The sequence below is a fragment of the Chiloscyllium punctatum genome, chromosome 45 (assembly GCF_047496795.1).
Source record: "Chiloscyllium punctatum isolate Juve2018m chromosome 45, sChiPun1.3, whole genome shotgun sequence".
NCBI lineage: Eukaryota > Metazoa > Chordata > Chondrichthyes > Orectolobiformes > Hemiscylliidae > Chiloscyllium > Chiloscyllium punctatum.
Genome location: NC_092783.1, coordinates 58719682 through 58732718, shown reverse-complemented (window position 1 = coordinate 58732718; position 13037 = coordinate 58719682). Strand labels below are relative to the sequence as shown.

The 13037-nt window shown below is 42.6% G+C and overlaps 1 protein-coding gene across 1 annotated transcript in view; it reads right to left on the bottom strand.

The window, feature by feature from the left end:
• Positions 1-13037, bottom strand: part of mfsd4aa (major facilitator superfamily domain containing 4Aa) — a 64929-nt gene that overhangs the window by 33004 nt on the left and 18888 nt on the right. The window contains exon 2 of the mRNA XM_072563877.1: positions 5771-5969. Coding sequence (XP_072419978.1) covers positions 5771-5969 — 199 coding nt within the window. The remainder of the gene's footprint in view (positions 1-5770; positions 5970-13037) is intronic.

Here is a 13037-nt window from a genome sequence, read left to right as displayed (position 1 = left end):
TAATTTACCCTCAAATCCTTCCCCCTTGTCAGGCACAGTGCAGTTGGAGGTTTTGCTCCCTCATTGCCCTCCTAGAGAGTTTAGGGACTTGTTTTCACTATTTTTAATTTCTTCAAAAATTCACTCCAACTAAATGGCTAGACAGCATTTATTGTCCATTCCTCATTGCTGTAGAGTCAGAGTCATACAGCATGGAAACATACTCCTCGGTCCAACCAGTCCATGCCGAACATAATCCCAAACTAAACTAGTCCCACCTGCCTGCCCCCAGCCCATATCCCTCCAAACCTTTCCTATTCATGAACTTGTCCAAATGGCTTTTAGAGTCATAGTCATAGAGATGTACAGCACAGAAACAGACCCTTCAGTCTAACTCGTCCATGCCAACCAGATATTCCAACTCAAACTAGTCCCACCTGCCAGCATCCAGCCCATATCCCTCCAAACCCTTCCTATTTATATACCCATCCAGATGACTTTTAAATGCTGTAATTGTACTAGCCTTCACCACTTCCTCTGGCAGCTCATTCCACACACACACACCACCCTCTGTGTGAAAAAGTTGCCCCTTAGGTCTCTTTTATATCTTTCGTCTCTCACCCTAAACTTATGCCGTCTAGTTCTGGACTCCCCCACCCCAGGGAAAAGACCTTGTCTATTTACCATATGATTTTATAAATCTCTATGAGGTTACCCCCTGACGGTCCAGGGAAAACAGCCCCAGCCTATTTGGCCTCTCCAATCCTGGTAACATTCTTGTAAATCTTTTCTGAACATTTCAAGTTTCACAACATCCTTCCAATAGGAAGGAGACCAGAACTGCACACAATATTCCAAAAATGGCCTAACCAATGTCCTGTACAGCCGCAACATGACCTCCCAACACTCTGACTAATAAAAGAAAACACATCAAATGCCTTATTCACTATCCTATCTACCTGCGACTCTACTTTCAAGGAGCTGTGAACCTGCACTCCAAGGTCTTTTTGTTCAGCAACACTCCCTAGGACCTTACCATTAAGTGTATAAGTCCTGCTAAGGTTTGCTTTCCCAAAATGCACCATCTTGCATTTATCTAAATTAAACTCCATCTGCCACTTCTCAGCCCATTGGCCAATCTGATCAAGATCCTGTTGTAATCTGAGGTAACCTTCTTCGCTGTCCACTACACCTCCAATTTTGGTGTCATCTGCAAACTGACTAACTAGACCTCTTAAGCTCACTTCCAAATCATTTATATAAATAATGAAAACTGGCAGACCCAGCACTGATCCTTGTGGTACTCCACTGATCACAAGCCTCCGGTCTAAAAAGCAACCCTCCAGCACTACCTTTGAGCCAGTTCTGTATCCAAATGGCTAGTTTACCCTGTATTCAATGAGATCTAACCTTGCTAACCAGTGTCCCATGGGGAACCTTGTCGAACACCTTCCTGAAGTCCTTATGTCTACCACTCTGCCCTCATCAATCCTCTTTGTTACTTCCTCAAAAAACTCAATCAAGTTTGTGAGACATGATTTCCCATGCACAAAGCCATGTTGACTATCCCTAATCAGTCCTTGCCTTTACAAATACATGTACATCCTGTCCCTCAGGATTCCCTCCACCACCGATGTCAGGCTCACTCGTCTATAGTTCCCTGACTTGTCCTTACCACTTTACTTAAATAGTGGCACCCTGTTAGCCAACCTCCAGTCTTCTGGCACCTCACTTGTGACTACTGATGATACAAATATCCCAGCAAGAGGCCCAGCAATTACTTCTCTAGCTTCCCACAGAGTTCTCAGGTACACCTGATCAGGTCTTGGGGAGTTATCCACGTTTATGCGTTTCAAGTCATCCAGCACTTCCTCCTCTGTAATCTGGACATTTTGCAAGATGTCACCATCTATTTCTCTACAGTCTATATCTTCCATATCCTTTTCCAGTAAATACTGATGCAAAATACTCATTTAGTATCTCCCCTATCTCCTGCGGCTCCACACAAAGGCCACCTTGCTGATCTTTGAGGGGCCCTATTCTCTCCCTAGTTACCCTTTTGTCCTTAACGTATTTGTAAAAACCCTTTAGATTCTCCTTAACTCTACTTGCCAAAGCTATCTCATGTTCCCTTTTTGCCCTCCTGATTTCCCTCTTAAGTATACTTCTACTGCCTTTATACTCTTCTAAGGATTCACTCGATCTATCCTGTCTATACCTGACATATGCTTCCTTCTTTTTCTTAACCAAACCCTCAACTTCTTTCGTCATCCAGTATTCCCTTCACCTACCTGCCTTTCCTTTCACCCAAACAGGAACATACTGTTTCTGGATTCTCGTTATTACTTTTCAGAAGGCTTCCCATTTTCCAGCCGTCTCTTTACCTGTAAACATCTGCCCCCAATCAGCTTTTGAAAGTTCTTGCCTGATACCATCAAAATTGGCCTTTTTCCAATTTAGAACTTCAATTTTTAGATCTGGTCTATCCTTTTCCATCACTATTTTAAAACTAATAGAATTATGGTCGCTGGCCCCAAAGTGCTCCCCCACTGACACCTCAGTCACCTGCCCTGCCTTATTTCCCAAGAGTAGGTCAAGTTTTGCACCTTCTCTAGTAGGTACATTCACATACTGAATCAGAAAATTGTCTTGTATATACTTAACATATTCCTCTCCATCTAAACCCTTAACACTATGGCAGTCCCAGTCGATGTTTGGAAAGTTAAAATCCCCTACCATAACTACCCAATTATTCTTACAAATAACTGAGGTCTCCTTACAAATCTGTTTCTCAATTTCCCTCTGACTATTAGGGGGTCTATAATACAATCCCAATAAAGTGATCATCCCTTTCTTATTTCTCAGTTCCACTTTAATAACTTCCCTGGATGTATTTCCGGGAATATCCTCTCTCAGCACAGCTGTAATACTATCCCTGATCAAAGACGCCACTCTCCCTCCTCTCTTGCCTCCCTTTATATCGTTCCTGGAGCATTTGTATCCTGGAACATTAAGCTGCCAGTCCTGCCCATCCCTGAGCCATGTTTCTGTAATTGCTATGATATCCCAGTCCCATGTTCCTAACCATGCCCTGAGTTCATCTGCCTTCCCTGTTAGGCCCCTTGCATTGAAACAAATGCAGATTAATTTATCAGTCCTACCTTGTCCCTGCCTACCCTGACTGTTTGGCTCGCTTCTTTTCTCAACTGTACCAGTCTCAGATAGATCTCTTTCCTCACTATCTCCCTGGGTTCCACCCCCCCCCCCACCTTACTAGTTTAAATTCTCCTGAGCAGCTCTAGCAAATTTCCCTACCAGTATATTAGTCCCCTTCCAATTTAGGTGCAATCCATCCTTCTTGTACAGGTCACTTCTACCCCAGAAGAGAGTCATCCAATGATCCAAAAATGTGAATCCTTCTCTCATGCACCAGCTCCTCAGCCATGCTTTCATCTGCTCTATCCTCCTATTCCTGACCTCACTAGCTCTTTGCACTGGGAGTAATCCAGATATTACTACTCTTGAGGACCTCCTTTTTAAATTCCTGCCTAACTCTCTGTATTCTCCTGTCAGAATCTCAACCTTTTCCCTTCCTATGTCGTTGGTTCCAATGTGTATGATGACCTCTTGCTGGTCCCTCTCCCCCGTGAGAACATTCTGCACCCTCTCTGAGACATCCTTGATCTGGCACCAGGGAAACAACACACCATTCTGCTTTTGCGCTGCTGGCCACAGAAACGTCTCTCTGTGCCTCAGATGAGACAGTCCCCTAACACAATTGGTCTCTTGGAACCTGACGTACCCCTCGTTGCATTAGAGCCAGTCTCAATACCAGAAACTTGGCTGTTGGTGCTACTTTCCCTTGAGAATCCATCACCCCCTGCATTTGCCAAAACAGCATACCTGGTTGAAATGGGGCTATTGTGCCCACATCAACCACTTCCTCAGGGAGTTCATTCTACAGGTGGACCACCCTTTGTGTAAAATATTTGCACCTCCATGTCTTTTTTAAATCTTTCTTTTTTAAAAACATACCCCTAGTCTTGAAGTTGACTATCCTACGGAAAAGACAACTACCATTAGTTCTAGCTATAACTCTCATTATTTTATAAATTTCTATCAGGTAGCCTCTCAATCTCTTCCATTCCAATTAAAAAAAATTCCGAGCCTATCCAGACTTTCTTTAGAATTCAAATCTGCTATACCCGGCAACATCCTGGTAAATCTCTTCTGAACCCTCCCCAGCTTAATAAAATCCTTCCTATAATTGGGTGACCAGAACTGGACACACTACTCCAGTTCTCACCAATGTCCTGTACAACCTCAACATGGCGTCCCAACTCCCATATTTAACGGACTGAGCAATGAAGGCAAGTATGCCAAATTCCTTTGTAACCACCCTGTTTATGTCTGACCCTTGAGGTGGTGGTGCTGAGCTTCCTTCTTGAACCACTGCGGTTTCTTTACTGTAGGTGAATTGACAACGGTGACTGTGACACAGTGTCTTGTTCAGTTTGAGACAGAGATTTTCATAAGATTGGAAAGTTTCCAAACAGTCAGATTTAAAGCTTCACACCAGCAGCCTCTCACCTGCCTAACCCCAATCTTATCTAAACCTCTGCTGTTTGTATCCTGAACTCACTTTGATTCCTGTTCACCTATCACCTCCTGTGCTAACCGATCCACACTAGCTCTCAGCCAAAATACTTCAAATTCGAAACTCTCATTCGTGTGTTAAAAATCTCTTCCTTCGTTTCATTTGTGCACCCTGCATTGTCCCCTTCTCTGTAAACTCCACCAGCCCCACAACCCTCCGAGATCTCCACACTCCTCCAATGTTGGAGTCTCTTGTTCATTCCGATTTTGATTGTTCCACCATTGGAGCCGAGTCTCCAGCAATGTAGCCCCTAAATTCTGGAATCACCTCCTTCTCTGCCTTTAAGATGTTCTTTAAAACCAACTTCTTTCGATAAATTTTTAGTTACCTGTCATTTCAACTCCTGTGTGGCTCACTCGATAACACCCTGGTGACATATTAGAGCATCCATCCTATTTTAAAGGTACTATATAATCTAAGGGGTTTTAGAAAGAGTTTTGTACATGTGGTATTTGAACTTGGATGGTGGTCTTTAATTTATGCTAATAGCCTTATTAAGTTATATGATATCAGCACAGGCAATGGGAAGGCAATGATTGGGGTGGGGGGGGGGTGGGGATAGTTAGCACTGGTGGGAAGGTGGATGGGGAAAAACTGCAAAGGCACTATTATTCATGAAAAGTTGTGGACAGTTGATGTGTTGGTAGGTGCTACATAAAGTGATAATCAACATTAACGATTTTTGAGAAGTTTGTAGCTCAGGTTAATGATAAGTTTGTAAGTTAGCTCGCTGAGCTTGAAGGCTTGCTTTCAGATGTTTCGTCACCATACTAGGTCACATCATCAGTGAGAGTCTCTGGTGAAGCGCTGGTGGTATGTCCCGCCTCTCTATTTATAGGTCTTGGTTTCTTAATGTGTTTGGTCATATTGTCAACACTCCATTCTTGGCTATCAAGTCAAACCTGAACCCTGGACGTCTGAGCTAGAGGGATAGACACTACTCACTGTGCCTCGGAACCTTCCAAGGTAGACGATAACCCATAAATTTAAGGGATTCTAGTGTAGGTTCAGTCGATTGAGCTGTTCCCTGCATTTATTTTTTAACATTCTTATGCTCATGATCCTATAGATAATGAGGAATTGGTTAAATAAATCTATCTGAAGACTAATATTGCCCAAGAAGTGTTTGCCAACCTGCAGAAAGACAGGCGAATCCTTCTGGTAGATGCGGACCAGCTGTAGGTTAGCGATGGTGTCTATGCAGCCCATGGCCAGTCCAGCCACAGCCAAGACGAAAGCAAGGATGATCACATTGTTACAGAAGGGGATGATGGAGAACACAGCTGATATCAGGAGAGTGGAGACAAATAGAGCACTCAGGGAGCAGGAGAACCTAGTGAAGAGAATAAACAGGAAACAATTATTAAAACACATGGGGAACAAGCATGGCTTTTCAAATCATGGGCATGGTACTTGGAAATGGTATTACAACTGACGAGATTTGCAGACACCTCTCTCCTCTCCTCTCCCTTCCTCCCTGTTGAGAAAAACAAATTCATGTAGTTGAGACAAATGAGTCATAATCGATAGTGAATGAGCTTCAAAGCAAATTCCACTACATGCAGGTACCTTCCAGATACTTAACTTGAAATAAGTGAGAAATTATGAAAATGTTTCAGCAAACTGTAGCAGGGACATGCATTCCCCGTAAGCCCCAATACTGGACTCACCCACCAAACGCAATCTCTAATTTCTTCCTCACCAGTTAGAATGCCTGATCATTCAAGGGTTTCTAAACCATAGCTGATGCTGTGACTTTATAGTGATTTTTTTTCACCTTTATTCATTTACTCATGGGGTAAACAAGCCACATTTCCAGGTCCCATTCTGTCAGATTGACCACTGAAACCGAGCCCGTCATCCTAGTGAATTCATACAGCATTCTCTCCAAGGCCAATGTATTCTTCAAGGTTCAGTGCCTAGTTATGCTCTGCCGAAGAAACAGAAAGGCACTGGGAATGTTGTCTGGAGTGGTAAGAGTCAGTGTGATTTTACACCGGAGTATAGGACCGAAATAAGCCATTCTAGACATCACACCTTAAGGAAGGATGGATTGGTCTTGGGGTCAGAGCAGGGTAGATTTAGTCGAATAACCAGTAAAAAAAAACAAAGAACTGCGGGTGCTGGAAACCAGAAACAAAAATAAACAGAAACTGCTGGAGAAACTCACCAGGTCTGGCAACATCTGCGCAGAGAAAGCAGAGTTAACGCTTTGGGTCCAGTGACCCTTCTTCAGATCTGAGTTGGTGTATATGCTGAAGGTGTGGTGAGGGGAGAGAAGAAGCATAAATGATACGTGGAAATGGGGCCTAGAGACAGACAGAACAACAGTTGGACAGGCAAAGGAATGGGTAAAAGGTCACCATGGGAGAATCAATCGCTGCTTAGTGAGGACCATTAATTGCTGACAATGGGTTGGTTGTGGTAGCGGTCTGAAGGATGATGACCGGACCCGAAACAAACTCTGTTTCTCTCTCCACGGTTGCTGCCAAAGCTGCTGAGCTTTCCAATAATTTCTGCCTGCGTTACTAGAGGGACACTTGAACTTCTGATTTCTCAGTGGCAATCAAGCAAATTGCAGTGGTATTCCCTAGAATTTGGTAAGCTAATGGATGATGCTATTGAAACTTACAAGACATTAAACAGAACAATTAGAGTCAGTAAGTGGTTACCTCTGCCATTTGGGGAGATAGGGATATAGTCAAAAACGTAGAGTCAGACCTGAATTTAGGAAACATTTATTCGTGCAGGACATGGTAAAAGTAAAATTGAGATCGGGAATTTTTTGTTAACCAAATCTATTGAAGGGTATGGGTCAAAGGCAGATCTATTGCGTTAGATTGCAAATCAGATATAATCACTTTGAATGGTGGAATAGATTAAAGAGTCGTATCATCGCATTCTGTTCCTACTAAGCAACTGTTTAAAGGAGGTGGTGCCATACTGGATTAGCAATCAAGACCTCAGTTTTAATGTTCTGAAAACATGAGTTCAAAATCCTAATGTAGATTATTAAACATAAATTCAAACTTTAAATTAAAAAAAGCTAGTAAAGATGACTTTCAAGCCATCGTTAATTGTTGCAAATATGTATCTAGTTCACTAATACTGCTTAGGGTAGGAAATCTGCAGTCCTTATCTGGTCTGGCCTACATGTGAGTCCATTCCATAGCAATGTGGTTAATTCTTAACCGCTCTCTGATTTGGCCTAGCAATCCACTCAATTCAAGGGCAATTGGAGAACAGGTGATAAATGCTGGCACAGATGCTCATATTCCGTAAATAATAACTTCTATAAAAATTTGCTTCATCCAATAATGTTCAGATTTACCTTTGATTGTTTACAAATAAGCAACAGAGAGCCAGCAGATAAGCTATCCAGGAGACAGTATGAGGGTTTCGCCACCAATATTATGCATGGCTGTTCCAGTTGATACAAGAATGCCACAGAGCCCAAGCAACAGTACAGATTTCTTACATACCCACTGCAACAGAAATAGCCCATTCAGCACCTCCAACCTGGATTGCTGCTCAGTTAGATTATGACTGATCTATATCTTAGCTCTGTTTAGCGATCTTGAGTCCATAACCCTTAACAACCCGACTAACCAAGCTGAGGAGATGCTGGTGTTGGACTGGGGTGGACAAAGTCAGAAGTCACATGACACCAGGATATAGTTCAACAGGTTTATTTAACATCACGGGCGGCACGGTGGCACAGTGGTTAGTACTGCTGCCTCACAGCGCCGGGTTCAATTCCCACCTCGGGCAACTGTCTGTTTGGAGTTTGCACATTCTCCCCGTGTCTGTGTGGGTTTCCTCCGGGTGCTCCGGTTTCCTCCCACAGTCCAAAGATGTGCAGGTTAGGTGAATTGGCCATGCTAAATTGCCCATAGTGTTAGGTGAAGGGGTAAATATAGGGGCATGGGTCTGGGTGGGTTGCTCTTCGGAGGGTCTGAAGGGCCTGTTTCCACACTGTAAGTAATCTAATCTAATCATAAACTATTGGACCGCTGACCCTTAATCCTCACAAAGGAGTATTGCTCCGAAAGCTTGTAATTTTAAATAAACCTGTAGGGTTATAATCAGTCAGAACTGGTGTGAGTTCTGACTATCCCAACTAACAGAATTTTCTCACTCTTAGTTTTGAGCTTTTCAAATACACAGTCCCCACCAGTCTCAACTGTACAGGAGACAGTGCCAAACTTCCAGGAGTCTTATGTGAAGGAGTTCTTAACGTCACCCCTGAACACTCTAGCTTTAACTATAAGGATCTGCTCCCTTGTCCTGGGTTTGTCAGTGGAAATAATTTCTATGGATCTGGCAAGTGCGCCCAATCCATTAACACTCTCTTCTCACATTATAAAAGTAAACTTGCCCCTTGATTAGATTCCCTACAGTGTGGAAACAGGCCCTTCGGCCCAACCAGTCCACACCGACCCTCCGAAGAGTAACCCACACTGACCCACTTCCCCTCTGACTAATGCACCTAACACTATGGGCAACTTAGCATGGCCAATTCACCTGACCTGCACATCTTTGGACTGTGGGAGGAAACCGGAGCACCCAGAGGAAACCCACGCAGACACAGGGAGAGTGTGCAAACGCCACACAGACAGTCATCCAAGGCTGGAATCAAACCTGGGACCCTGGTGCTGTGAGGCAGCAGTGCTAGCCACTGTGCCACTTCAGAATTGCCCTGATGGATGCAAAGGTGTTAAAGCTTCAATAAAATGTGTTTGTTTTGCTCCCCAGCAATGCTCAAAATTTGTTGCAGAGTAGCACTCCTCCAGTACTGGCACAGACAGAGAGTTAGCTTACATTCTGCGCACAAGTCTTGGGAGTGAGACCTTAACATTCAACCTTCTGACCCTTTATTGTCTATCCGCCCACCATTCCCATCTCCCACAAAAGTGCAGCTGCACTGAGTCGTACTTTCACAAGGGACTGCTGGGTTAGAAGGATTCGCAAAACATAGAAATACTTTGAAACTTGCTATTGTTAAGACATGCATTGAAATTCCACAATAGTGACTCATTAAAGTGAACAATCACTTCATTCAGCGTGGGTTACCCAGACTTAAGTGAAATAAACCTGGAATCATGATTTGAAATGACATTTGTACGTCAAGGGTTTTTAACAGAGGTAGGAGCAATACAATGGAAAGCACATTATTACTTTATTTGTTAAGTCATGTGCAGTTAAATCAACAATCGAAAACAAGTCATTATCAGCTGGGAACTGCACACAAATCACCAAAAGGACAATTGAAGGATATGTTATATTTAGTTAGGTTTTTCTTGCTGTAGGGATGGGGGGTGGGATATTGTGGGAAGGGGAGATGAGAAGCGGTCTAACTATGAATGGGACAAATAAACATAATTTAGAACCTGCATCTATGCTGTTCCCTATTCAGATTAAATGGGGCTTGCAAGTGTATAGAATTGGACTTGTATCATGCAAAGTGACATTGGTATTGTTTAGAAGAGAGAAAGCTGGCACAAGGCAACATGAGGACTTGCTACAGGATGCACCTGGTGAAAGGAGACAGTCTGTGGGATCCTGATCAGACCATGGAGGGTTACAGGAGAAATAGTTAAGAGGCTATTTGACCAAGAGTCAATCTTCAAAAACAGCACATTTTATATATTATATATTGCATTTATACAGCACTGTTTTGCAGCAACATTAAAACAAAAACTGATGCCAAGCCGAGAGTGAGCTATTTCATTGTGAATTATTTCGGCAGATAACCAAAACATTTATCAAAGTGGATGGTTTTAAGGAACATCAAATATGATGGGGAGAGAGGTTTACTTAGCAAATTTGAGTTTCGACCGAGATAGCTGAAAGCACTGACATCAATGGTGTTGGAAAGGAGGTTAATGATAGCAAAATCCCAGAGTTGGAAGAAAGCAGATTTTACTGAAAGTTATCAAACTGTAAGGAGGAAGAGATAGGGAGTGGTGATGAGAAGGCAGACAATTTTGCCAAAATTCATGACTGGATTGTTGAAGAAAAGGTGGACTGATGGGATACAGGAACGTGTTGGGTAAACTAGTTAGACTTACATGTATTCAAGGAATGTAAATGTTGTCAGGCACTGTTTAGGGAAATTGATCTGTTTTTATGGAAAAACCTGTATTTGAGAAACTCCCAGTGAGCATGAAACCACAGACCAAAGTTGTTTGTGTTAGATAATCAGTTTCATTGACAAACCGAGTTTCAGTGAACAGAAAAACTAACATCTGGTACCAAAGTTAGTGTTCTCCTGTATGTAGAATTTATGTTTGAGCCATAATGGCAGCCTTAGAGAATACAGCAGGAGAAAAGGTCAGGTAGAAGCTTAAGCATGATTCTATTAACTGGTAGAATAGGCTCAAGAAACTGAATGGCCTGCTTGTGTCCTTATTTATTAAAATCCGCCAAGAGTTCTGCACTCCTTCCAGTCTCTTGCTTATCTCCAATTTCTGTCACTACTGAACTTTCACTGATCTGGGTCCTAGACTTTGAAATTTCCCCTCAAAACGTCTCAGCTTCTCATTCCTTTAAGTTACATCTTAGACCCTACCTCACCTATCCTAATAGCTCTTTATGTGGCTCATAGTCAAATTGTCTTTGCTGACACCTTGTTAAAGCACCATGGGACTCTTTTCTATGCTACATAAACACAGATTGTTGCTGAGGTGGCATTGGGCATTATTTCGCTTCCAGCTTTCAGATTTGCAAACAGTTAACATAGCCACTGGTCATTTACATTCATGACAAGAATACATTGACAACACATTCCATGACTCATGATTAACTGCAGTTGAAATTAGCCTGAAATGTTAGAAATAAATGAGAGGTGCGATTAAACTTTTGATTTCAGTGCAGAGCTGGGTGGCTAAATCGTGCTGCCTTCACTGGGTGGAACATTATTATCACAAATAAATATACTCCTCAAAAAATTTGCCAAGTGAATTATTCAACTGAGAATCCAACTATGCAAACCAGTTCCACCCAACGACCGCTCCCCCCATTAGCACTGTGCAAGTTAGTCTGGCCCTGACACTGCCAATACCTTCAAGAGTCCAGAAGAGAGCAGAAGGAATCACATGGTGAGGTATCATTGAGACGTAGCAGCCTGTACTGTATAGGCTTTAGAAGGGCTTTTGCTCGAAACGTCGATTCTCCTGCTCCTTGAATGCTGCCTCACCTGCTGTGTTTTTCCAGCGGCACATTCTCGACTCTGAAATCTCCAGCATCTGCAGTCCACACTTTCGCCCTGTACAGACTTTCCCTCAGGAGAAACTGGAGTCCAATTTCAATTCTGCTTTCTTCTGTAGTGTTCATGCTCTCTTTCACCTTTGACATTTGCACCTTCTACTGTGGGGGGCTCTAAGCTCCAGAACTCCCCCCCCCCCCCCCTCAAACCTATCTGGCCCCCACTAAAAATTAAGCGCAATTCAAAACTTATCTCTTTGACAAAACCCTGCACTTAATATAACCTCCTGTGGCTCAGTGATTAATATTATTTGATAACTCTCCAATGAAGTGCTTTGCAATCTCTATGTTACTACGTTAAAGACACAATATAAATGCAACTTGTTGTTCGCAGCTGTGAGTGGGCCGTAGTGGAACAATGTAATCCACTGTCTAATTGAGAAGGGCACTATCACTTATGGATCCCAAGATAAATCATGCATTTGCAAACTGGCAGCTGGATAGTTGCTTATTTGTAAGATGGAATAAAATTAAAGGCAACTCACTTTCCACAAACACATTGCCTTCCATCTGTTGCCACATTTATTGGCATCTGTTTCTTTCACTAATGAGGAAATCATATTGACCATGGATCGAAGGGTCTGTTTCCATGCTGCACATCTCTATGACTCTATCTGAAGCTGAGACCCAAGGGATAAATGGACTAACATCTACTATTAAGCGCCAAATCATATTGATGAGTTTAAAATCTAATATGATCTTGTTTGATCTGGTCAGTAAAACAGCAATTAAACTGTTAGATGCTATTGATCAATTGGTAACTGATTGGTAACAATTTCTGCAAGCTAATTGTGATCTGTTGCATCAGAGAGATGATCATATTGAATAGAATTGCAAATAAGACCACCAATATTTCCAGCATAGAATAGTGGAACGTTGGAGGAGGTCATTCAGCTCATTGTGCCTCAACTGACTGTTTTGAAGAGCATCCTAGTTAATCCAGACTCTCATTCTTTCCTCATTGCTCTACAATCATTTTTCAGCAGGTACTTGCCAGAGCCATTACTGAATCTGTCTAGCATGCATTGCACTCCAAATCCTAACTAATCAAACTCCTCACCTCAAAGAATGGTCACTGGACTTGAAGTGTTAACTCTTCTTTCTCTCCAGAGATGCTGACAGACCTGTTGTGTTT